The 26,805-nt window shown below is 42.2% G+C and overlaps 2 protein-coding genes across 2 annotated transcripts in view; one reads left to right on the top strand and one right to left on the bottom strand.

Annotated features, from left to right (window-relative positions):
• Window positions 1-26,805, bottom strand: part of MGAT5 (alpha-1,6-mannosylglycoprotein 6-beta-N-acetylglucosaminyltransferase) — a 387,153-nt gene that overhangs the window by 111,413 nt on the left and 248,935 nt on the right. The window contains exons 9-10 of the mRNA XM_043488382.1: window positions 23,866-24,074; window positions 16,647-16,780 (exon numbers count right to left, since the gene is read on the bottom strand). Of these exons, the coding sequence (XP_043344317.1) occupies window positions 16,647-16,780; window positions 23,866-24,074 (343 nt within the window). The remainder of the gene's footprint in view (window positions 1-16,646; window positions 16,781-23,865; window positions 24,075-26,805) is intronic.
• On the top strand, window positions 2,861-11,462 carry LOC122454000 (fucose mutarotase-like). The gene is made up of 2 exons (XM_043488372.1): window positions 2,861-3,277; window positions 11,097-11,462. Exons 1-2 carry the CDS (start codon window positions 2,861-2,863, stop codon window positions 11,460-11,462), a joined length of 783 nt encoding a protein of 260 aa, XP_043344307.1.

Genomic DNA, 26,805 nt, shown 5'->3' with positions numbered 1-26,805 from the left:
TCACTTAAGTTTTCTTGCCTTGAGAACCCCATGAACAGTATGAAAAGGCAAAAAGATATGACACTGAAAGACGAACTCCCCATGTCGGCAGGTGCCCAATATGCTACTGAAGAAGAGGCTGAGCCAAAGCAAAAACAACGCCCAGCTGTGGATGTGACTGGTGATGGAAGTAAAGTCCAATGCTGTAAAGAACAATATTGCATAGGAACTTGGAATGTTAGGTCCATGAATCAAGGCAAATTGGAAGTGGTCAAACAGAAGATGCCAAGAGTGAACATCGACATTTTGGTATTCAGTGAACTAAAATGGACCAGAATGGGCAAATTTAATTCAGAGGATCATTACATTTACTATTGTGGACAAGAATTCCTTAGAAGAAATGGAGTAGACATCATAGTCAACAAAAGAGTCTGAAATGCAGTACTTGGGTGCAGTCTCAAAAATGACAGAATGATTTCTGTCCGTCTCCATGGCAAACCATTCAATATCACAGTAATCCAAGTTTATGCTCCAACCACTAATGCCAAAGAAGCTGAAGTTGAATGGTTCTATGAAGACCTACAAGACCTTCTAGAACTAACACCAAAAAAAAAAAAAAATGTCCTTTTCATTATAGGGGACTGGAATGCAAAAGTAGGAAGTCAATAGATACCTGGAGTAATAGGCAAGCTTGGCCTTGGAGTACTAAAGGAAGCAGGGCAAAGGCTAACAGAGTTTTGCCAGAATACACTGGTCATAACAAACACCCTTTTCCAACAACACAAGAGACAACTCTACACATGGACATCACCAGATGGTCAATACCAAAATCAGACTGGTTATATTTTTGCAACTGAAGATGGAGAAGCTCTATACAGTCAGCAAAAACAAGACTGGGAGCTGACTGTCATTCAGATCATGAACTCCTTACTGGCAAATTCAGACTTAAATTGAAGAAACTAGGGAAAACCACTAGACCATTTAGGTATGACCTAAATCAAATCCCTTATGATTATACAGTGGAAGTGACGAATAGATTCAAGAGATTAGATCTGACAGACAGAATGCCTGAAGAACTATGGACAGAGGTTTGTAACACTGTATAGGAGGCAGTGATTCTAACCACCCCCAAGAAAAAGAAATGCAAAAAGGCAAAATGGTTGTCTGAGGAGGACTTACAAACAACTGAGAAAAGAAGACAAGAGAAAGGCAAAGGAAAAAACGAAAGATATTTCCAGCTGAAAGCAGAGTTCCAAAGAATAGGAAGGAGAGATAAGAAGGCCTTCCTCAGTGATCAATGCAAAGAAATAGAGGAAAACAACAGAATGGGAAAGTCTAGAGATCTCTTCAAGAAAATCAGAGACACCAAGGGTACATTTCATGCAAAGACAGGCACAATAAAGGACAGAAATGGTATGGACCTAACAGAAGCAGAAGATATTAAGAAGAGGTGGCAAGAATTCACAGGAGAACTGCACAAAAAAGATCTTCATGACCGCGATAACCAAGATGGAGTGATTACTCATCTAGAGCCAGACATCCTAGAGCGCAAACCCAAGTGGGCCTTAGGAAGAATCACTATGAACAAAGCTAGCGAAGGTTATGGAATTCTAGCTGAGCTATTTCAAATTCTAAGAGATGATGCTGTGAAAGTGCTGCACTCAATATGTCAGCAAATTTGGAAAACTCAGCAGTGGCCACAGGACTGGAAAAGGTCAGTTTTCATTCCAATCCCAAAGAAAGGCAATGACAAAGAATGTTCAAACTACTGCAAACTGTACTCATTTTACATGCTAGCAAAGTAATGCTCAAAATTCTCCAAGCCAGGCTTCAACAGTATGTGAACTGAGAACTTCCAGATGTTCAAGCTGAAATTAGAAAAGGCAGAGGAACCAAAGATCACATTGCCAACACCTGCTGGATCACAGAAAAGGCAAGAGAATTCCAGAAAAACATCTACTTCAGCTTCATTGATTATGCTAAAGCCTTTGACTGTGTGGATCACAACAAACTGTGGAAAATTCTTAATGAGATAGGAATACCAGACCACCTTACCTGCCTCAAGAGAAATCTGTATGCAGGTCAAGAAGCAACAGTTAGAACTGGACATGGGACAATGGACTGGCACCAAATTAGGAAAGGAGTACATCAAGGCTGTATATTGTCACCCTGTTTATTTAACTTATATACAGAGTACATCATGAGAAATGCCAGGCTGCATGAAGTACAAGTTGGAATGAAGATTGCCAGGAGAAATATCAATAACCTCAGATATACATATGACATCACCCTTAGGCAGAAAGCAAAGAGGAACTAAAGAGCCTCTTGATGAAAGTTAAAGAGGATGGTGAAAAAGCTGGCTTAAAACTCAACATGGAAAAAACTAAGATCATGGCACCCAGTCCCATCACTTCATGGTAAATAGATAGGCAAACAATGAAAACAGTGACAGACTTAATTTTCTTGGGCTCAAAAATCACTGCAGATGGTGACTGCAGCCATGAAATTAAAAGATGCTTGCTCCTTGGAAGGAAAGCTACGACCAACCTAGAGAGTATATTAAAAAGCAGAGATATTACTTTGCTGACCAAGGTCCATACAGTCAGAGCTGTGGTTTTTCCAGTAGTCATATACGGATGGGATAGTTGGATCATAAAGAAAGTTGAGCACCGAAGAATTGATGCTTTTGAACGGTGGTGCTGAAGAAGAATCTTGAGAGTTCCTTGGACTGCAAGGAGATCAAACCAGTCAATCCTAAAGGAAATCAGTCCTGAATATTCATTGGAAGCACTGATGCTGACGCCCTAATACTTTGGCCACCTGATGCAAAGAACTGACTCACTGGAAAAGACCTTGATGGCTAGCCACCCTGGCCGCAACCATGGTGGTGCTCAAGGGTGTCCCCACGCTCCTGTCCCCAGAGCTCCTCTTCACCCTGGCGAGAATGGGGCACAGAGATGAGATCGTTCTTGCACACATGAACTTCCCCAGCAGCTCCATGTGCAGAGGCGGCCCGGAGGAGATCCGTGCCGACAGTCTGGGCATCCCCCAGCTCTCAGAGGCAGTGCTGCAGCTGCTACCCCTGGACACCTACGTGCAGAGCCCGGCTATGGTCATGGAGCTGATGCCCAGCGACCGGAAGAGGGGCCTGCTGACCCCAGTGTGGACGAGCTACCAGTCCATCCTCTCCAGGGCTGGCTATGAGGGCTCCCTGGGGATGGTGGAGAGGTTTGCATTTTATGAGCGGGCAAAAAAGGCTTTTGCTGTTGTGGCAACTGGCTCTGAGCAATCAAGCCTCGTCTCTGGCCCCGGATTGAATTCTTTTCCTCTGGAGGCCAAGAATCCCAGCGTCTTTGTGTGATTCAGCAACAACCTTTAATCTTCGGGGCTTGTCCAGGATTTTTCAGGACAAGTGGGACTATCTGGACAAGCCAAAAGATGGCCCTGATAATCTATGTGAGCCTACTTCTGCTGACTCCAAATATCCTGAGTCTGCCGTTTGATCAAGACAATGCCTTCCTGTCTTGGGCTCATTCCTATGCTGAATTCCACAACCAGTCTAACTGTTGGGTCTGTGGAGCGCTCCCCTCTTCATCAGTGGAAGGCTTCCCGTGGTGGACATCTCCACTTCAAGGAAAAGACTTTCTCCGAGTCTGTAAATATCTTCAACAACAATCGCATGTGATTTTAAACTGATGGCATCTTCTTCTTAAACTGATGACATCTAACAACCTTAAGATGGACTGATGTAACTATGGACATAATGTGACTTTTCATTTTGATTTTAACTTGGTTAATGACTATTTTGCCTTACGTCTGTAACTGTATAATGGGGTTTTCTAACAGTCTAAAAGCTTTTAAGTTACAAATGGTTGTCCAAGCTCCTATGAATGCCACAGCCTCCTCCAACTATTACTTGGGGCCTCGGGATCAGAGACCCTCAATATGAGGGTTAGGAGAATATGTTGCCTCAACAATTTAGGGACTATGCCCCTAAACAGCAGGAAGTAGTTATGGAATGAAAATGATGCCCCTTTCCCTTGGCAACATAATCCTCCTAAAAGAAAAGGGGGGAATGAGAGAGTCATTTCCTAGGCTGGTTGATAAGAAGTCTAGGGGTCCCCAAGGAGAGAGGGGTCTGGAATTCTCAAGGAGGAAGAAAGGACAAACTTTTTTCCCTCTACATTCCTTAGGATTATATAACAATGATGTATCCCGCTTGAGGACAGTCTCTGGATTAAACCTTCTGGCTAATCCTGTTATCTTAAAATGTAAATTATGGGAGTGGGTCTGATGAGGTCTTTACAACCTCCAGACATTCTTTGGATTCATTGGAGAGTATATAACTCTATTGCTAACACTAGCAAGGGGGTACCCTTTCTACCCCCTTCTGATGTCTATGTCAGAAGCTTTCTCTATCTCCTTTATACTTTAATAAAACTTTATTACACACACACACACACACAAGACCCTGATGCTGGGAAAGACTGAAGGCAGGAAGAGAAGGGGACGACAGAGGATGAGATGGTTGGGTGGCGTCACCGAATTGATGGACATGAGTTTGAGCAAGCTCCGGGAGTTGGTGATGGACAGGGAAGCCTGGCGTGCTGTAGTCCATGAGGTCGCAAAGAATCAGACATGACTGAGTGACTAAACTGACTGAACTGAAAGCCAGTTTCAATTCTCAGCATCACAACTGCCAGTGACAAGCACCAACAAACCCTTGAGACCAAGTCAATTTGACAGAAATTCTAAGACACCCCACCACACTTAGGATTTTTCCAATTTTTGGCTGTCTATATCAACAAATATTGAACATCACGGCACCCTGGTAATTTCTGCAGTGGATTTCCAAGTAGTCTCCATATCTCCAGCCTTGCCCTTTCATTTCTTTCTCACTGTCCCCTAACTCTGGTTCATGCTCTCTGTTGCCTGACAAGGTATTCTTTGAAACAAGTATGTGACTATGACAGTTTTCTGCTGAAAAGCTTCACTTCCTTCAGGGGGAAGCAGGGCCCAGCATCCGTATCATCTCAGGTCACCCTTCCATGGGTACCTCTGCTCCAGGATGACCTACTTGGGGCTTTTAATGCCATGTTTTCCTATCTTATTTCACGCTGGCATGTGTCTGGTATGTCTATCGCTTCTGCTTCCCTTTAAGTCTCAGCTCTCATCACCTCTCAGGTGAAGGGTTCCCTGACTCTCTAAGACTGGGGTAAGTAAGTTTCTTCTTAGATCAGGAAGAGTTAGAGTTCTTGTCACACATCACTATTTCTACTTATGGATATATACTCATTGAGGACTGAGTCATGTTTTATGTGTCTCTGACTCTCGGGGACCCAGAGCATAGTAGGAATTGAGAAAATATTTTTTGCATGCACGAATGATTAAGCTTGTTGATTAATGATGAATGTTTAATTACCTGATGTGACTGACTTCATAGGCAGAGCTCCATTATCAGGCAGCAGAGGCCCTGCTGCCTGAACCATTTCCAGCAGCACGTTCTTTGCACACAAGCTCCCACACCAAAGCCCATTCCTCTCAAGATTCATCATTCTCGAAGGTAGCTCACCACCCTATCCTAGAACCTCGCTCAGGCCTGGTATAGTATAGGTGTTCAATGAATATTTATTAAATAGATAAATGAGCATATCTTTTTTTAAAATCTAGGTCACAAAGTGTTGGGAAGAAGGGAAACAAATCAGTCCTTTGGGCTTTTAAAAACGTCACAAGTTTCTAAATATCCTCATTCATTCAACATTCAGCACATTTACTGAGCACTTACTGTGGACCAGGCAACAGGTCAGGAGTTAAAGATATACCAGTGAACAGGATAAGCATGGATGAAGTTCCCCTCATTGAGGAGAAAGAAAGTAAATAAGTAATCAAATAATTCAGTGAAATACATAAAAATAAACACAACTTGTGTGGTGACCAGTGTTGAACTCTAGTTAATGATGTCATGCTGCAATATCTAAGGGTTAAGTGTTCTTTTATGCAAAAAGAAAAACAAAGTTGGATTGATGGATGGGGAGAAGATAGACATATGGATGGACAGGTCATGGAACAAATAAAGCAAACTGTTAACTGTGGAGTCCAGGCTGTGGGATTCTCTTTTACATTTCTCCGCACCCCCCCCCCACTTTCAAAATATTTCACAAGTTTCATAACAAAACGGGGAAGAATATTGGCTGCATGGCATTCACAACGTTGATGCTGATTCTGATGATGACAAAACTGACATGACAGAAAAAACCCCACCAAAAAATAGTTACATCATGCAAGAAGCAATCTGATTTTAAAAACTGTTCATAGTGATGTGACGCTTCAAATTTCACCAAAACTGATGTTTTTTCCCCAAATGGTAGTGATGCTAGCCTCTTTGAGAGACAGGAGGCTGGGATATAGGCTGGGGAAACTATTACGTTCAGTTGAGTTGAAAAGGATGAGCATCTGAACTGTTGACAGAAGGCACACCAGAGTAAATTTTTCAAGTGTCAAAAAGCAATTTAGGAGGGAATGGGCCCCTTAGAAGAACATCATTCCTGAAGGCTGAGACTCAGACTGAAGGAGCTGCAAGGCTGAACCTATTATTCACTGGTCTGCACAGAAGTAAAAGGCAAGAGCCCTCCTGATCCGAGTTAAAGGCCAAAAAGGCCGTCTGAATCACAAATAGCTCCTCTGCTTGTCAGCCTCTAAAAATAAAGTCGTACGTGAAAGCAATGCATCCTTGGCTGAAGCCAGCACGTTCGTCATTTGTATGAAATGAAACTAGCTTGTTTCTGAAATTCCTGTTTTGTCAGGCAAAAGTTTTGGTCTACAAGCCACTATTCTGACTCAGCTTCAAGCTCCAAGGCCCTGGAGAAACCGCGTTAGAACGTCAGTGACAACAACCATCAGTACGACTTCAACAACTCTTGAAAACCTAACCATGTGAATAAATTCTGTGGGAAGACAAGGGAGAGTAACCTGAGGTCACTAGCTTCAAGAAGCTTCTGTACTCTCAGATTTTTTTTTTAGTTGAAGTATTGTAGAATTACAATGTTGTGTGAATTTCTGCTGTATAGCCAAGTGATTCTCATCCCATCTCAGTGAGGTGAGGATGAGATGGTTGGATGGCATCACCCACACGATGGACATGAGTTTGAGTAGGCTCCGGGAGTTGGTGATGTACAGGGAAGCCTGGCGTGCTGCAGTCCATGGAGTCGTAAAGAGTCAGACACAACTGCACAGCTGAACTGAACTGAGCCAAGTGATTCAGTTATGTATATACATATATACTCTTTTTCATATTCTTTTCCATTATGGTTATTAAGGGTTATTACAGGATATTAAATATAGTTCCCTGTGCTATACAGTGTAATCTTAGATTTGTACATTTGTACCTTCCTTATTTTTCCCTACATTGTTGCATGAACTAAAAACAGAACAGACATTATCATTGAATTTAATTAAATCAGTAAGTATTTTCTGAATGCCTACTATGTGCCAGAGAGCCTTCAAAGTGTTGGAGTCTCAGCGATGAACAAAACAGACAAAACTCCTACTGACACTATCCTCAGAATCCGGCAGAGGAAAAGAGAAAAATAACAAAAGTCTGTGAATATGCAGTTTATATTTATACCAATTTATACCAGGCAGTATAAACGCTTCATGGTAAAGCAATTATAGAGGAAAAGAAAGCAGGGAAGGGGTGTAAGAAGTTGCAGAGAAAAGAGTTGCATTTTAAAAAGGGGAAGGGGGTTGGGATTAGTCTCACTGAAGTGACATTTGAGTCACAGGCCCAATTTAAGGGAACAATGTTAGGAAGATGGAACCATCAATACAAAGGTCCTAGAGTAGGAGTGTGTCTGGCCCATCTAAAAAAACAATAAGGATGCTCGAGAGAGGTGAGTAAGAGAACATGGAGGAAGCGATGAGGCCAGGGGAGTAGCGGGGCCAGACCCCTTCAGGCCTTGCGGCTACTGGGGTGACTCATCTCCCCCTCCAGTGACATCTTAACGAACCCATTCTGTGGTTGTGTCTATCTGTTCTTTATTCACTAATTCAACACACATTTACCACCTATGAGGTTGCTTCAGATACAGAAGACAGCAGTGACGATGTTCGTGGAGACCAGAAGGTGCGATGCGGGCTGGCACACGGGAGCTGGGAGGACATGGGGCAGGGGTGTGTGGCTCAGGGCGGGAAGGCTTTCCGGAGGACGGCACCTCCCTGGAGGGTGGGCAGGGTGAAGGGGAGGCACAGGGCTTCCAGACAAAGGAACAGCACACGCAATGGCCTGGTGTCGTCCTGGGGGACACCTAAAAGCCGAGCAGAGGCAGGACGCCATCAGAGAGGCCAGCGGGGCTGAGGCAGTATAGCAAAAGGAAAGGGTCGGAGGTGAAACCGGGAGGCCTTGATGCCTCCAGAACCCCTCCAGTCTGCTCCTCACTCAACTATCACAGCTTCCAAATTTCCACACGTGCCAAGAAACACTGAACATCCCCCAGCCTGGACTACATGACGTGAGCAGCCAGAAGGCAAATTCTCAAAAATTACTTAAGTAAAAAATAAACTAATGCAAACAAGACTTTGCCTCAAGAACTGGAAATATCCTAGGACAGTGATATGAACAGTGAGGTTGCTGAACAGACTAATAAATGTTACTGAAACTTTTCAATGACAGGAGGTAAATACACACCTGAGACGCAATTTGCCTGAAACCAGGCATGAGGACTCTGGTAATCTCTGCTATTGCTACCTTCAGCCACGGTCTCCACAACGAGAGAGGAAAATAATGCAATTAGATGAAGATGTTTTACCCTGCTCATGTTTTCACATAAGCCAGAAGAAGCTGTGAATGAAGGCGTCACGCAGATAACTAGAACACCATCCAAACACGGGATAATTCAAGATGCGAGACACCAACTTCAGAGTTTTATTTTCTCTTGTAAATGGTATAGGCAGATGACTTCTCTATATGATTTTTCTGTGTGGGCAGATTCCTTTCATTCCTTTACTGGGGTATAATGCGCCTTGTTTGGGACTGAGAAAAACAAGAGCATGCCTTCAAGAGCTCAGTAAAAGCAGTATAGACAGCAGATTAAAGGCTTTTGAGTGAAATAATGCCTAAATATAGGGTCAAGTCCCTACCAAGTCCAGAAAAAGTAACAATTAATTCTCAACAAGAAATAGCAAAAGTATCCCCAAATAAATCAAAGTCTACTTGGCAGACTACACAAAACAGTCCTGGAAACATTAGTTTAAAAAGTAGAACCTTGAGCGGAGAATGGATTCGTATATATGTATGACTGAGTCCCTTTGCTGTTCACCAATGTCACAACATTGTTAATTGGCTATACCCCAATACAAAATAAAAAGTTAAAAAAAAAAAAATGTAGAACCTTGAAGACTTCCCTGGCGGTCTAGTGGTTGAGACTCCACCCTTCCACTTACAGGAGGCATGGGTTCAGTTCCTGGTTGGGGAACTAAGATCCCACATGCCAAGAGGCATGGCCAAAAAAAAAGTACAACCTTGAAAAAAACTTTTGATGTATGAAGTGGAAAATTAATGGAAAAAAAAGAAGACACAAAATTATAGTACGCATGTTACAATGATGTAAAAATGTACCCCTGAAAAAAGATAATAATGCTTATATTAGGGTATGGGAACCTTCTTCCATGGGGAAGCTTTCCCCATTTTTGTGATAGGGTTATTATTATTATTTGATTGGAAATATGGAGGGAATCATACTTCAAGAGAAAAAACTAAAATCTTACTATCAGAGTGATCTGAAGGAGGCAAAGGTGGTGAGGAATTATGGGGGCACTTTCAGAGAGCAGCAGGCTGTTGGTTGAGGGCAGGTTCAGGGGAAGGGCAGTGGTGGGGGAGAGAAGATGGAGGGTTCAAGAGCTTTGCTACGGACTCTGAATCCAACCCCAAGGGCAAAGGGAAGGCATTGTGATCTACGAGGAGGAACAGCCTGGTCTAAGCTGAGCTTTTCCCAGCTGGCTCTGCGGCAGGAGGAGGGTCTCAGAGCCCAGTTCAGAAGCCACGCTCAAAGCCATACTAGAGTATGGACAAGAGGGAAAGACAGGAACCAGAGGCCTGCCCTGAGGGAGGAGGAACCACACTTCTCAGCTCAGCTTCCTGGCGAAAAAATCATCATTCAAAGATCTAGTTAAATGCCCTTACTATTCTCTGACCACCTGGTTTGCCCCTATAGAAGCTGCGTAGGAAAGTGCTGGGATTAGTCTATGCTGACTCATAAAAATGCTCAAATGCAAACAGAATACACAAAGATAGTTCTCTGAAATTCTGAGATTTGGGGCAAAACAGTAAAGAAAAGCCAGCTTTTCCAACTCATAGAAACTCCACCAACTTGGTGAGGAAATGAGCTAGAGGAGAAATATAAGCAGCCTCAAAGTGAGGCGTGCGTTCTGAATACTCAACAGTATCTATCTGGTCAGGAACATCATCTCACTTCCCTGCTCCTAAAGATGCTTCAGCAATGGTGGGTGTGTTTTACTCTCTCCTTATCCTCCTGCTGGGCCCTTTCTAACCAGCCTTTCCCACCCGTCCCCTGCACTCCATACCTGCCAAACACCTAAGACAGCTGGAGTTGATGACAACGATTTTACAAGTACGTTATTTCTGTGGTCTCCAAACTTCTCCCTGTGCAACCATCCCATCAGGAGAAAACAATCTAAATATACCCGCAGTGTATGAGCACATTGTAGCTCAGTAGCTAAGTCGTGTCCAACTCGCTGTGACCCCATGGACTGCAGCACACTAGGCTTCCCGGTACTTCACCACCTCCCGGAGTTTGCTCAAACTCATGTCTATTGAGTCGCTGAGCCATTCAACCATCTCATTCTCTGTCACCCCCTTCTCCTCCTGCCCTCAATCTTTCCCAGCATTAGGGTCTTTTCCAATGAGCTGGCTCTTTGCATCAGGTGGCCAAAGCATTGGGGCTTCAGCATCAGTCTTTCCAATGAATATTCAGGGTTGATTTACTTCAGTTATGTAAAGATTACTATCAGCCCATCTTTCAAGTACTAGTAAATGCTTCATTTTTTTTTTTTAATTGACAAGACATAGGTAAACTTTTGACACTTTTATCTTCTATTTAAAGGAATGGTTCCCCGCACCCCCACCCCCTCTGCTTCAGGTCATGAGAACAGCCACAGTTACCCAAAGGGCAGGGGATGGAAGGTTCTGTGGGAACAACTGCGTTAGACTAGATCTGGACCCTTTGTCTTGTGGGAAGGGAAGGACCCTCTCTGAGGGGTGCAGCCAAGTTCTCTGTGGGCAGGATCTGGAGGTAGGGTGGGGTGGGGAGGCACTGCTTTTTTCCTACAAGTTCTCCAACCTCAGGCACATCCTCAATAAGATCAAGGTCCCCAACTGCTTCGTTTCCCTGCTTCCTCCATTCAAGACTGCCTCGGCCATGAGGATGTTTTCCATCAACCTGTTCACTGATGGATTTTGCCACCACTGATAATCCCTGCCTTGCTCCAGTCTTATTAAAAGTTGTAAGATGCTGATTTTCTAATTTTTCATTCCTTTTGCATTTATTAGCTGTGATTTCTCCATAATTAACAACGTTCTCTCATCAACTATCTGATTATCTTCAAATACAATTTGTCCTAGAAAGGCAGGACCAAAACTGGATTCTTTCCCTTTATTTCTCAGAGTCATGAAGTGGGTGTCCTAGCAACTTCTAAAGGTGATCAATTGATTTTGTGGGTTTTTCTTGCTTGGACTATCATTCTGGACTCATGGATTATTTTCCATTGTTTGATTCCCTCCACTGCAGCTATTATTCTTTTTTTTTTTTTAATTTATTTGGCTGTGCCAGGTCTTAGCTGCAGCATGCAGGGTTTTTAGTTGCAGCATATGGGATCTAGTTCCCTGACCAGGGATTGAACCTAGGCCCCCTGCACTGGGAGCTTGGAGTCTTAGCTACTGGACCACAGGGAAGTCCCTCGTTGTTATTTTTGATGCTCAAACTACCCCATCTTTGGCTCCTGTGTCCTTCTGACTCCACCCCAGGGGTCTTTCTTAGCCTCCTTGCTTCCAGATTAAAGATGTCACATTTTTAGTGTTTGCTGCCCTAGACCTAAAATCACCTATTTATCTTAGAAAGGGGTTTCTTCAGTGGGAAAGGTACTTCAGTTCAGTTCAGTTCAGTTGCTCAATTGTGTCCGACTCTGCGACCCCATGAATCGCAGCAAGCCAGGCCTCCCTGTCCGTCACCAACTCCCGGAGTTTACTCAAACTCACGCCCATCAAGTCGGTGATGCCATCCAGCCATCTCATCCTCTATCATCCCCTTTTCCTCCTGCCCTCAATCCCTCCCAGCATCAGGGTCTTTTCCAATGAGTCAACTCTTCACATCAGGTGGCCAAAGTACTGGAGTTTCAGCTTCAGCATCAGTCCTTCCAATGAACACCCAGGACTGATCTCCTTCAGGATGGACTGGTTGGATCTCCTTGCAGTCCAAGGGACTCTCAAGAGTCTTCTCCAATACCACAGTTCAAAAGCATCAATTTTTCGGCGCTCAGCTTTCTTCACAGTCCAACTCTCACATCCATACATGACCACTGGAAAAACCATAGCCTTGACCAGACGGACCTTAGTTGGCAAAGTGATGTCTTTACTTTTTAATATGCTATCTAGGTTGGTTATAACTTCCCTTCCAAGGAGTAAGCATCTTTTAATTTCACGGCTGTAGTCACCATCTGCAGTGATTTTGGAGCCCAAAAAAATAAAGTCTGACACTGTTTCCACTGTCCTTCCCATCTATTTCCCATGAGGTGATGGGACCAGATGCCATGATCTTAGTTTTCTGAATGTTAAGCTTTAAGCCAACTTTTTCACTCTCCTCTTTCACTTTCATCAAGAGGCTTTTTAGTTCCTCTTCACTTTCTGCCATAAGGGTGGTATAATCTGCATATCTGAGGTTATTGATATTTCTCCCGGCAATCTTGATTCCAGCTTGTGCTTCTTCCAGCCCAGCGTGTCTCATGATGTACTCTGCATATAAGTTAAATAAGCAGGGTGACAATATACAGCCTTGACATACTCCTTTTCCTATTTGGAACCAGTCTGTTGTTCCATGTCCAGTTCTAACTGTTGCTTCCTGACCTACATACAGGTTTCTCAAAGAGGCAGGTCAGATGGTCTGGTATTCCCATCTCTTTCAGAATTTTCCACAGTTTATTGTGATCCACACAGTCAAAGGCTTTGGCGTAGTCAATAAAGCAGAAATAGATGTTTTTCTGGAACTCTCTTGCTTTTTCAATGATCCAGCAGATATTGGCAATTTGATCTCTGGTTCCTCTGCCTTTTCTAAAGCCAGCTTGAACATCCGGAAGTTCACGGTTCACGTATTGCTGAAGCCTGGCTTGGAGAATTTTGAGCATCACTTTACCAGCGTGTGAGATGAGTGCAATTGTGCAGTAGTTTAAGCATTCTTTGGGATGCCCCAAGCTGAGTGTTAAGGATACTCATTGCCACCTGATTGTCTTTACTTTTGATCCTTTTCAAAGTACAGAGTTAGGAAAGATTTCCTTTTCAAAGAGAAAATATAAGTTCATATTGATATTTCCTATTGAAGCCGAATATTATATGGTCTTAACTTCTTTAAGCATCCCCCTTCCTATACATTGCAAATTCTGGTTCCCATGGTATACCTGTAATAGTTTCAAATAATAATAAATATTCCCCACTACAAATGAATGGTCCAAAGATTGTATTTTAAAGTCAGTTGAAATAATTATTTTATCTGTGTGAGAGATTAGTATCAACCTCACATATCACTAGGTGTGTTTCATATTTTTTAACCTCTTATCAATCTTTAGTGAATTCTTATTTCTTTTTAAATAAAACATTTATATGGTTCCAAAGTCAAAATACAGTACATTAAGAGACATCTAGCATAGAGAACTATATTCAGTATCCTGTGATAAATCATAACAGGAAACACTATAAAAAAGAATATATAGATATGTATTACTGAATCACTTTGCTGCACAGCAGAAATTAACACAACATTGCAAATCAATGTTTAAAGAAAAAAAAAGACATCTATTTTCTATCCCTGTCCCTTCAAACCCTCCTCCGGGATAATCATTTTTATTAGCTTGTTCTTTAGTCTTCCATTGTTTCTTTTGAAAATACAAGCGCATTCACATACATTGGCATACACACATTTTCCTCCCGCTGCATACCCTTCTTGCATAGAAGGGAGGGACTCCACATACTGCCCTGCACTTTGGTTTTTATCACTTAATACAGACTAGACATCTCTCTTCAGACAGTGGAACCTTCCCTCGGTCCTTCTGCATAGTTACACATGATTTCACTCTATCAATGGACTATGTGACTCACTCAGTTCTCTAATAGGAACCTCTGGGTTATTTCCAGTCACTCCTTAGGACAAACAGTGCCCCAATACATGGCCTTGTACGCATGCCATGTATGATCTTTGCTTACTTCTCTTTGGGGTGGATTCCTAGATATGATCTGCCCAGTCAAAGGAAAGACGCCTAGAAGCTGTGCTAGACGGTGACAGATCCCCTGGCACGGGCAGTGGCAGCCGGGCTGCATTCCCAGTGCTCTCCTGAAGTCTCACCTGAGGAAGAGCTGCGTGAGCAAACTTTCAGGTTCTTGCCAATTTGATATGTGGGACACGGGATCTTGGTGCAATTTTAAAATGCACTTCTCTTATCATGAGTGAGGTTAACATGTTTCATATATTTGGGGCAACATGTTTCTTTTTTTGGACTGCTTTTGACCATTTGTCTACTGGATTGTGGAACATTTTCATCTCAATTCTTAGTAGCTTTATACATCAGTGATATTAACCCTCTGTAACAGAATATGCTATGGTGTTATTTTTTTGGTATTGTTATTTTTGCCATACAGGTCTTTATTTTAAGGCAGTCAAATGTATTGGCTTTGCCCCCTGATTCCTGCTGAATTCTGAGTCACTTAGAAAATTATCTCCTTCCCAGGTTAACAAGAACTAATCTATTTTTTCCATCTTTGAATTGAATGGATTTCAATTCAACCAACACTTTCAAATCCTCCATTCATAGAAAATAAAATAGGTATTTCAGGACTCTGAATCCCAGCATTCTAAATGAGAACTTATTTTCCGGAAAAGCCTCCTATGTTTATGCCCCAGATGTAGGGAAACACCATCCCATGGAGGGTATAAATATACCATGTCATTTAAGCAGTTCTGGCCATTTTGCACAACACGGCTAAACACTGTATTTATGTGAAGCAACAGACAAGTCACCCCATCCTGGCTCCTCAAAGTTGCATAGCCGTGTCTCCACATGCTGCCAGCCACCTGTCACCCACCACCCCTATATTAGTTTGTCCCCTGAATTCTGCCCCAGGAACAGACTGTGACGGCAGGATGACAGCGCTCCAGAAGCAGTAACAGTAACGTTTACGATGCACACGGAACTTTCCCACACCTCTCTGAGCTAAAAAGAACATTTAAACATGAGTACATTTCCCCACCTGCCACAGCCCTTAATTCTTTGTCCTTCTCACACTTCACACTCAAGGAGCAGTCCAGTGTATCTGCTGTTGTCCTTAGTGAACCCAACGAAAGGTCACCTTTCGGTGGCTGTTTGTGAGGGGGAGGGGTCAGCACACGGGAAAAGGTAAGGGGAGGGGGATTGCGGGTCTTAACAAGGGAAACAGATTAGCTTTCAGATAGTAATTCTAGGATGGAAAGCTCTGGATTAAAATTACTCCAAGAATTTAGGAAAACAGAAATCTGCACTCTGACTGTACAAATGAACTGTTTAACTTGGGGGAATGGTCATTTCCAGAACAGGCATTCACCTCATCAAGGGGAATTATCAAGGGCTGAACAATAGATTTATCTCTGGCATGAATACTATCAGACTTGGCATCTGGCTTCACAGTCCTCAACTAACTGTAAATGAAATCAAACTGCGGGCAGGTAGATCGATGGCAGCAGCGAGAAATGGTCAGTGTGGGCAAGAAACACAAATAAAAAAACTCTGAGAGGCTACAGCTGGGGCCAGTGAGTTCATCGTCTTTTAGTCTGTGCGTTACATGACTTTGCAAAAGAATCACTGCTACTGGCAACAGGACACCACATGGATAAGAGAGGGTAAGATTTCATCCTGAGCCCAGGGTTTAAGAAGTCAGTAAGGTATGAAACAGATTTTTTAATCATTCCATCTTGAAAAGGCTGGCTTTTTCTTTATAAAGTTTGATGCCTAAAATAATGAAGGTTCCATTACTGTATTTGGAAAAATGTATAGACACGGAAGATCTCATTCCTTCTGAATCATCAAGTGGACCTAAACAGGGTCTGTGAGGCAGGAAGCATGTTTAGTGTCTGTCAATCAAAGATCACTGAAAGTCTTTCCCAAGTGGTTTCCAGTGATACTTTAATATTGAACATTTTTCTCCAGAATATTTGCAAGGCTTTTCACAAAATGTTCATAGAGCCTTTCAATTCTAGTTTAAAAAAATCCAGTTATTCTCAAGAAAAAGGTTCCACAGCACACATTTCTACAGCTAAAGACCCCAGGAATCACAAATGAGAACACACGGTAGCCTCATTTCTTCTCCCCTTTGTCTCTGATGGGATTCTGGAAAGCAGAGCTGAGACAGGACTACTCACGGAACATAGTGTAAAACTGCTGTGGGTTCAGGTTCCACTTGCCCCAGGGAGTCTTGTGGCCTTTCAACTGGGCATAGTTGGCATGGTTGAACTCTGGCTCTGTGCCAAATGAGTCCAGGATTCGGAGCATGCACCTGAAAGATAAAAGATGCCATGAGCAAAATAACAACCGTGACACCAAAGTCAAAAGACCAAAAGCTCTACCCTCTCTCTCAGGAACTACCAAAGATGGACAAATTCTTTAAGAAATGCCACTGGGCAGGAATCGAGAGGTCTTACACTAGCCTGTCTAGTAAACATCCCCAGGTGTGACTTTCGAGCCAGAGCCAATGCACAGCTCATACAATCTGCTTTGGACAAGTTGACTAATCACAGAAGATGCTCAAATATCAGTGAAATAAAAAGTTCCCTAAAGCTAGAACTGTAGAAGGCCATGGTCACTGCTGTGCCCCTAGCCAGGGCCGAGCATACAGTGTTGACTATTAATGAACAACTGTAGAAGAAGAAAAGAATTAACATTTTTAGAGGTTACTATGATATGAATGCTTATCTCCATCCCCCACCACCAGCCCCCCACCCTTCCCTACCCTGCCCCAGCAATTCATATACTGAAATCCTAAGGAGATGGTATTAGGAGGTGGGGCTTTGGGGAAATGATAAGCTCATGAGGGTGGAGCCCTCATAAATAGGATTAGTGCCCTCATATAAGTGATTCCACAGAACTCCAGAGCCCCTTCCACAGTATGAAGAAACAATATGAAGTCTGCCACCTCACCTGACCATGCTGGCATCCTGATCTCCGACTTTCAGTCTCCCCAGTATGTGAGCAATACATATCTACTATTTATAAGTCACCCAGGATTTGGGATGGCAGCCCAGGCCCACTGAGACAGAGGTCTTATTCTGCTCAGAGCACAAAGCTTGCTCTCCTTCAACAATTATTCAAGATTTTCATCAATTGACTAGAGTATAAGATTTTTGGTAAAGCTTAGAATCTCACTCAGTAGGCAGTTGTGATTTGTATGTATTTGATAGTAGCAGGACATTCTTGTTTTCTCCCAGAGCTCAAAATGAATTGAAGCTGAAGATGTTTCATTTGGTTATTCCACCAAAGCCTTAGAACAGCACCAACCAAACCCAGTCTATTGCCTGTTTCTGTGCAGTCTTCCAGTTAAGAATGGTCTTTACATTTTTAAATAGTTAAAAAAGGGAGAATATTTTGTGATGTGAAAGTTACATGAAATTCAACTCTCAGTGTTCAAAAATAAAGTTTTATTTGAACTAGCCAAGCCTAGTTGTTACCGTATGTCTGATCACCTAGAGTAACAGTAAAGTTTGGTAGCTAAAATGGAGACCAAATGGCCAAGCAAAGACTGAATTATTTATTACCTGGCTCTTTACAGATAAAGCCTTTTGATCATTGCTTTGGAGTACATAAAGAATGATCAATCAGAAGAAAGGAATCAATACTAAAACAGAATTTATTGATTTTGGTTACATTTACATCATCACTGATTTTTAAGACACTGATGTAAATTTAACTCATGACTGGCCAATGAAAACAGCATTGTTTTCTGTATCTATTATTATTTCAGCACTATTATTATGTATTAATAACAATTCTGAATGGCTCTTACTGGGCCAATAAGCATAACAGTAAAGAGGGATCAGAGCCCACATTTTAGAATCAGATGATGACAATAACTTTCAAGCATTTGATTCTATTTCTTTCTTCCTTCCCCCACTAGTAGGAAGTCCATCTTTCAGTCAGTTTTACATCAATGATGCAGAAAAAAAGAATGCAAAAACACCAGACTGAATTTTCCAGGAAGAGCAATATTAAGTTGTCATTTTAGTGTGATGACTTTCACATCAGCATCATCTGTCTAGACAAGGAAGAAAAGAAAGGGAAGGAAAGGTGGAAGGTGGGTGGGCCGTGACTACAAAGTAAAATACTAGCTGACCACAGAAACAGTGTCCTTCTTCCAGGTCCCCATATGGCTCTCAAGGAACAAGGGATCAAGCTAATGGTAGAATTTATATGTACGTGTAACTGGATCACTCTGCTGTACACTTGAAACGAACACCGCATTGTAAATCAACTATACTTCAGTAAAAAGAAAGAAAAGAAAAGAGCTGGGATGATGGCAGCTCTGTAGAAGGTCACTACAGGAAGGCGGGGGACACACATTGACTTCTGGGACTGGGGAAGGTTCAGCTCCCGGGAGACGAACAGAGCTGGGAGTCAAAGGTGACAGCGCTCTGAGCAGGCGCGGCAGGGAGAAGCCAGCCGCCCTCCTCACAGGAACCTTTGCCTTGAAGGCTTTGGCTGCCTACACTTGTTTGTAATGAACTCTAACACTCTCTAGCTTGTGATTCTATTTTTAACTTAGAGTCTTGCTGGAGTTATTTTATATTTGGATAATTAAAACAAACCCTGATGAGTAAAGACGCCTGGCAGGAGCCTCACACTTGAAATCCTGGACTTTTATACGGGGTCTAAATGTGTGCTACGTGATGCTGGCTTCTACTGAGTGGAAGACTACAGAATGAATGATGATGGGATGTCTCTACACTTGTAGTTCTACATACTCAAAGCTTTGATCTGGGAATTGTCCTTTTTCTTTTCTTTTTGAGCTGATCTTGGTTTGTTTTACAAACCAGAGGCAAGAGACTGATCACTGTCTATGACAGGGGAGGCTGAACATTATAGTTTTCCCTCTTCAATCACTTTCTATATCTGTGTGTTTTGGAATTGGGTTTGTGTTGTTAATATTTATGCTGTTCCTCTAATGCCTTTTGTGTGTCTGGAGTGTCAGAAACAGACTGATGACTTTAAAAGATATTTGCCTCACTGCCCGAGGCAGCTGGCTTCCTAACAGGGATGGCTGCAGCAATGCCAAATGATTCCTGGAACATTCTCTCTGTGCTAAGCCCCACTATTACAAGATTGGATACTCACAACCTCCTTGCCAGGACCTACTTTCTAATTTGCAGTTTGATATGAAACAGTGTATCTTGGACTATTTGCATCTCACTTTCCTGTGTGTCCTCAATGCCCAGCAAAGGCTTCACATGAAGCAAAACAGATATGAGTTTCGCAGTACCTAGCAGGACACTAGTCACATGTAGGTATTCAATACATGTTTAATTGAATGCCCTCAGTTCAATTCAGTCACTCAGTTGTGTCCAACTCTTTGCGACCCCATGAACTGCAGCACACCCTGGGTCCCTACACAAATTGGACAGAATTTATATTTTTTCAAGATCAACAGGATTCATAAGTTTGTGCCTAAACAAAGCATCAAATGATAAACTTTACATTTAACAGAATTCCCTATCATCTTCCATTACCCATGATGAATACAGGGAGTACCACTAATTTCTAATCTTTAAAAGGAAAAGGAATAGGCAAGAAACTTTCTAGAGAACCTGGTTGGCCTTTGGATGAGAATCTCAGATATATCACATCTCAAAGACACCAACGCTAAGTCCTAACCGACCTCCTGCCAGCTAATATCACTGACACAGATGATTTATTGAAGAATGGAGGGATAAACATTACACTCTCTCATGAAATCCCCTCTGAGATAGTGCCTTTTCATCCAACAAGAATCAAATATCCATCAGCAGTGACCATTTTAATAATAAAATCATCCTTTTTAATTGACCTAAATGCTACCACCGAGAATATATTTCCATCCAGACAGTCTTTCTTAATGATGAGAATATGTGAGTCCAGGGACTCTCAAAAAGGCCAGTTCCTTTGGCATGTTCATCAGATGCCTGCCACTCGCGAAAGCCAGAGAAAAACAGCTCTGTCTTTCTTGTTTTTAATGCTGTTGCTAAAAAGAAAAAAAACTTTATTCACTTATAAGGCCTATTAACCAAGGATAAAGATGGTTACTCCCATATAACAGAGAACATTTATGGTGGTCTGCGATTCATGAAGATTTGAAAAGAAAACAACAAACTGCCATTCTGGACCAAGCCCAGATTTATATTTTGTTTTGTTTTTTTTTTAAGAAACTACAGGCACACCTCATTTTATGGTGCTTCACTTTTTGCATTTTGCAGATACTCATTCTTTTTTCAATTTTTAAATACAAATTAAAGGTTTGTGGCAACCCTGCACTGTCAGATGTTGGTTAGCAATTTTTAGCAATAACCTATTTAAAAGAGTTTGCTTTCCCTTTCCAGTTTTATTGAAAAATAATTGACACACAGCACAGAATGTTTCAAGTGTATAGCTTAATGATTTGATTTATATACAATGTGTAATGGATACCACAAGCTTAGTAAACAACCATCATTGTAGAGATACAAAATAAAATTTCTTTTCCTTGTGATAAGAACTCCTGGGGCCTGATCTCTTAACCGCGTTCCTAAGTAACACAGCAGTGTTAATACTATTTATCACATTGTATATTACATCCCTTACTTATCTCACAACTGCAAGTTTATACCTTTTGACTACTATCCCCCAACTCCTCCTCCCCCACTTCCCACTTTATTATAACCACAAACCTGACCTCTTTTTCCATGAGTTTGCCTGCATCTTTGTTCTTGAAGTATAATTGACCTATAACACTATGCCAGTTTCTGGCGTGCAACTTAGTGATTCCATATTTCTGTATGTTACAAAATGATCACCATGATAAATCTAATTACCATCTGTTACCATATTACTGACTATATTCTCACACTGTGCATTTCATAACTGTGAAGGTATTTTTAAAATTAAGTATGTACATTTTTTTTTACACATAATGGTGTTGCACACTTAGAGTATAGGGTAAACATAACTTTTATATGCACTAGGAAACCCCCCCACCAAAAAAAAAAACCCTGTGGGACTCAATTTATTGTGGCATTCACCTTATGGCAGCTGGATTTGATGTGGATTCAAGTCGCCCTTCCTCCTGGAATGCTGGCAGCTATCACCTTGCTATGGGGGGGACTGGAGATGGAGGGGCTAGAGCTGAAGTTAGGGGTGAGGTGGGGCTTCCTCTGGGCTAGGCGGCCGTCACCTTCCTATGAGAGGTGATCTGATCCTAAGGTTCTGGAGCAGAAGTCCTGAGATTTCGGCTCAAGCTGGCTCTGTTCCTATCTATTTGGCTGCATGGGGACGTAGGTGCAGCACACAGGATCTTCGCTGCATCATTCGACATCTTCCAATGTGGTACGTGGACTCTCTAGTTGCATCTCATGGGCTCAGCAGTTGTAGCGTGCAGGCTTAGTTACTCTGCAGCCTGTGGGATCTTAGTTCCCTGACCAAGGACTGAATGCATGTCCCTTGCCTTGCAAGATGGATTCTTTACCACTGGACCACCAGGAAGTCTCATCTGTTCCCGTTAAGTGTGTGCGTTCCCCTGTCCCAGCGCTGGGACCCTCAGCCCAGAGTGCAGAGTGCTGAAGCAAGGGCAGAGGGTGCAGGCTCTCAGCTTGTCAGCCAACCACAGAGATCCGAGCTGTCTCTGACATGCTCTCTGTGTGGGCACCAGCCACCGTTTCCCTTCCTCTACTGAGATGTAGTCTTGGGTCCAAGTACCTTCTGCCCCTCACAGACTGCCTTTCGCCGCCCCCAATCTCCTCTGTCTCTGACTATTTGCGGCATCGCTGGCAGGTGGAGCCTGTGTGCCCAGGTATTTAGGGTGAGCTGCCGTCAGAGATCTGGGCTGCTTCTAATGCACTGTTTGAGTAAGCTTCAACAATAGCCACTGCCGCCCACTCAGGTTCCATCCTGGGACCAGGTCGCCTCTATGTCCCACTGTTTTCCCTCTCTCATCGTGGTCACCCTGGATCCAGGGCCATGCTGTGATGTGGAGTAAGCGGGGCTGGAGCATTTAGTCAGCTAGGGCTGGACACACCGAGGCAGCTGCAGGAAGCCTCTGTTCATTCTCTCTGCCCTGCCTCATGGGCAAGCCCGGGCACACGTGCTCCTCACAAGCAGGGTCTAAGCTTCCCACAGCTCTCCCCTTAGTGCTGGTGGTCCATCAACGTAACAAGGGGGTTCATCTCTCCCGGGTAGGACCCCACGGCTCAGGGCCCCAGTCTGGATCTCACCACTTCCCAGGGCAGCGTCCCTTTTCCAGAGTGCCCTCCCAGGGATCCCTGCCTGATCGCTTTTCCTTCCTTCCTCCCCAATTACATGTGGGTCTTTCTTACAGTCCTGGTCACATAGGACTCTTTCTGCAAGCTTCAGTTAGTTTTCAATGAGAACTGTTCCATGTTTAGATGTATTCTGGATGTGTACGTAGCAGGAGACAAGTTCCACATTCTCCTACTCCACCATTCTGATCAATTCTCCTATTATTCTTCATTAATAAGAATTATTAAAGTCAAACTGGATACTTTATTTTGCCTGCTGAACACTGAGACTTACTGCTATTCCCATGCAAGTGTTAAAAGTAGTGTTGAGGGGGATATGCATATACTTATGGCTAATTCACGTTGTTGTATGGCATAAACCAACATAATATTGTAAAGCAATTATCCTCCAATTAAAAAAAAGTAGTATCTGAGATACAGTAGCATCAAACTAAGCCTCTCTTAGAAAGATTGTTAAGGAAACTGAAAAATTAATAAACTTCATTATACAATTAAATGTTATTTAGTGTCAGGCTTGTGTACCATGTAAAACTGTTTCAAATATTAAGTCATGGTCTCAAACGCACAAATAGGGAAATAGTGAGATCTTCTACTAAATAATAAAAACTGTGCACAGAGTAACACTGAACTCAGGTCATACTAAGCATGAGGCTTATCTTTAAAAGTATAAGACTCTAGCATTTAGACAAGCTACACCCAGCTTTTTCTTCCAAGAATTATAACAATACTGATGGAGGAAAGGGACAGAGAAATGAGTTGTCATCTCAAATCTAAAGAACACAAGAAATGACACTGTCCACATTTTATCAAAATTGTTATTTGACTAAACGGATGAGATTAGTGTATGCAGACAGAGACGCAAGCTAAGTGTTAGGGGAGGAAAAAAGAAGGCTGGACATTTGGTTTCGACTCTTAAATCAGTGAAACTAATGAAGAGTACTTGAAAGTCAAAAGACACCATGGAGAATCTGAATTTCAATTAGGAATGAGAAATACTCTACACAGTTCAAAAGATAATATTCGATAAGCCTTTTCTACTGGCAACCATGTAACTCTTGTTAACAAAATAACAAGCTCTAAAAATTTAAGAACAATATGGAGCACTTACTGGTAATGAACCCAGGATGGTCCAAGAGTTTTCTTGAATTGAGCGAGTCCTACAATATCAATATAAATGAGCTCAACGATTCGATCTCCTACAGTTGGGCAGCCAGATCGGTTTCCAACAACCTTCTTCATTATTCTAGAGAAAGAACAGAAAGAAGAAAAAAAGAAAAGCAATTTACTACAAGCACTACACTTAACAACTTTAATAGGCTAAGAAATATCCCAAGAATCCTTATCAGGGAGAATGACATGGCTGTTTCCAGTCAGCTGCCTATCCAAATTCTGCTCAGTCATCAGGTCCATCCAAAGCCTCAACTCTGAGTCTTGCAAAAGCAAATGGTGGTATACAAATACAGCCTTAGAAACCAAAGAAGATCTGAGTCTCAGTCTATCTCTATTTAATTTGCTGGTCAAGAAGATTATGAAGGTCTTTAAGCATTGGTGAAAGGGCCAGATGTGTTATTTAAACAGATAACTGTGGAAGCAACATGGAGCAATGGTTCCCAAAAATGCCTGCACATTAGAATCACCTGGTGACCTTGGTGGATTTTTTCCTAAGCCCAGGCCATATATATTCCAGACAACATAAATCATACTCTCCAATCTAGCAGCCATGAGATCTTAGGAAGTTAACTTCTCTGAATCTTTCCTCATCAAAAACAGAACATAAAGGATTAGATATGGAGAAGATGGTAAGACAGAAACCTCTCAGGAATTCTTTAGGTAGTTGAAATAAGTATTGAGAGGAAAGTACATATACTGCATACTCAGTACCTATCAGTTTCTCCCAGAGTCTGTTCTTATTATACAGCCCTTACTGACCTCCTTCCATTTCAATACAAGCCTTTACAGTACAAACTTCTTTCTATACTGCTCTGTACAGAAAATACTTTGGCCAAGAGAATGCACTATCATAGCAAACACCTTCTTTCAACAAAACAAGAGATGATTCTACACATGAACATCAACAGATGTTTAATATCTATATCATACTGATTATATTCTTTGCAGCAAAAGATGGAGAAGCTCTATATAGTCAGCAAAAACAAGACCGGGAGCTGACTGTGGCTCAGATCATGAACTCCTTGTTGTCAAATTCAAACTTAAATTGAAGAAAGTAGGGAAAAACCACTAGACCATTCAGGTATGACCTAAATCAAATCTTTTACAATTATACAGTGGAAGTGACAAATACATTCAAAGGATTAGATCTGATAGACAGAGTGCCTGAAGAACTGTGGACAGAGGTTTGTAACACTGTACAGGAGGCAGTGATCAAAACCATCCCCAAGAAAAAGAAATGCAAAAAAGGAAAAGTGGTTGTCTGAGGAGGACTTACAAATAGCTGAGAAAAAGAAGAGAAGTGAAAGGCAAGGAGAAAAGAAAAGATATACCCATCTGAATGCAGAGTTCCAAAGAATAGCAAGGAGAGATAAGAAAGCCTTCCTAAGTGAACAATGCAAAGGAATATAGGAAAACAATAAAATGGGAAAGACTAGAGATCTCCTCAAGAAAATTAGAGATCCCAAGGGAACATTTCATGCAAAGATGGGCACAATAAAGGACAGAAATGGTATGGACCTAACAGAAGCAGAAGATATTAAGAAGAGGTGGCAAGAGTACACAAAAGAACTATACAAAAATATCTTCATGACCCAGATAACCACAATGGAGTGGTCACTCACCTAGACCCAGACATCTTGGAGTGAGAAGTCAAGTGGGCCTTAGAAAGCATCACTACGAACAAAGCTACTGGAGATGATGGAATTCCAGCTGAGCTATTTCAAATCCTGAAAGATGATGCTGTGAAAGTGCTGCATTCAATATGTCAGCAAATTTGGAAAACTCAGCAGTGGCCACAGGACTGGAAAAGGTCAGTTTTCATTCCAATCCTAAAGAAGTGTAATGCCAAAGAATGCTCAAACTACTGCAAATTGCACTCAGCTCACACGCTAGTAGAGTGATACTGAAAATCCTCCAAGCTGGGCTTCAATAGTATGTGAGCCAAGAACTTCCAGATGTACAAGCTGGATTTAGAAAAGGCAGAGGAATCAGAGGTCAAATTGCGAACATCTGCTGGATCACAGAAAAAGCAAGATAATTCCAGAAAAACATCTATTTCTGCTTCACTGACTATGCTAAAGCCTTTGTGGATCACAACAAACTGTGGAAAATTCAAGAGATGGGAATATCAGACCACCTTACCTGCCTCCTGAGAAATCTGTATGCAGGTCAAGAAGCAACAGTTAGAACTGGACATGGAACAATGGACTGGTTCCAAATTGGGAAAGGAGCACGTCAAGGCTGCATATTGTCACCCTGCTTATTTAACATATATACGGACTACATCACGGGAAATTCTGGGCTGGATGAAGCACAAGCTGGAACCAGGATTGCCGGGAGAAATATCAATAACCTCAGATACGCAGATGACACCACCCTTATGGCAGAAAGTGAAGAAGAAGTAAAGAGCCTCTTGATGAAAGTGAAAGAGGAGAGTGAAAAAGTTGGCTTAAAACTCAACATTCAGAAAACTAAGATCATGGTGCTCTGTCTCATCACTTCATGGCAACTAAATGGGGAAACAATGGAAACAGTGACAGACTTCATTTTCTTGGGCTCCAAAATCACTGCAGATGGTGACGGCAGCCATGAAATTAAAAGATGCTTCCTCCTTGGAAGAAAAGCTATGACCAGCCTAGACAGCATATTAAAAAGCAGAGACATTACTTTACCAACAAAGGTCCATCTAGTCAAAGCTATGGTTTTTCCAGCAGTCATGTATGGATGTGAGAGTTGGACCATAAAGAAGGCTGACAGCCAAACAATTGATGCTTTTGAACTGTGGTGTTGGAGAAGACTCTTGAGAGTCCCTTGGACGGCAAGGAGATCCCACCAGTCCATCCTAAAGGAAATCAGTCCTGAATATTCATTGGAAGGA

Source organism: Cervus canadensis, chromosome 15, assembly GCF_019320065.1.
Source record: "Cervus canadensis isolate Bull #8, Minnesota chromosome 15, ASM1932006v1, whole genome shotgun sequence".
In the NCBI taxonomy this organism is placed as follows: domain Eukaryota; kingdom Metazoa; phylum Chordata; class Mammalia; order Artiodactyla; family Cervidae; genus Cervus; species Cervus canadensis.
The sequence above is the reverse complement of the archived record's forward strand: the minus strand, read 5'-3'. Positions and strand labels throughout refer to the sequence as shown.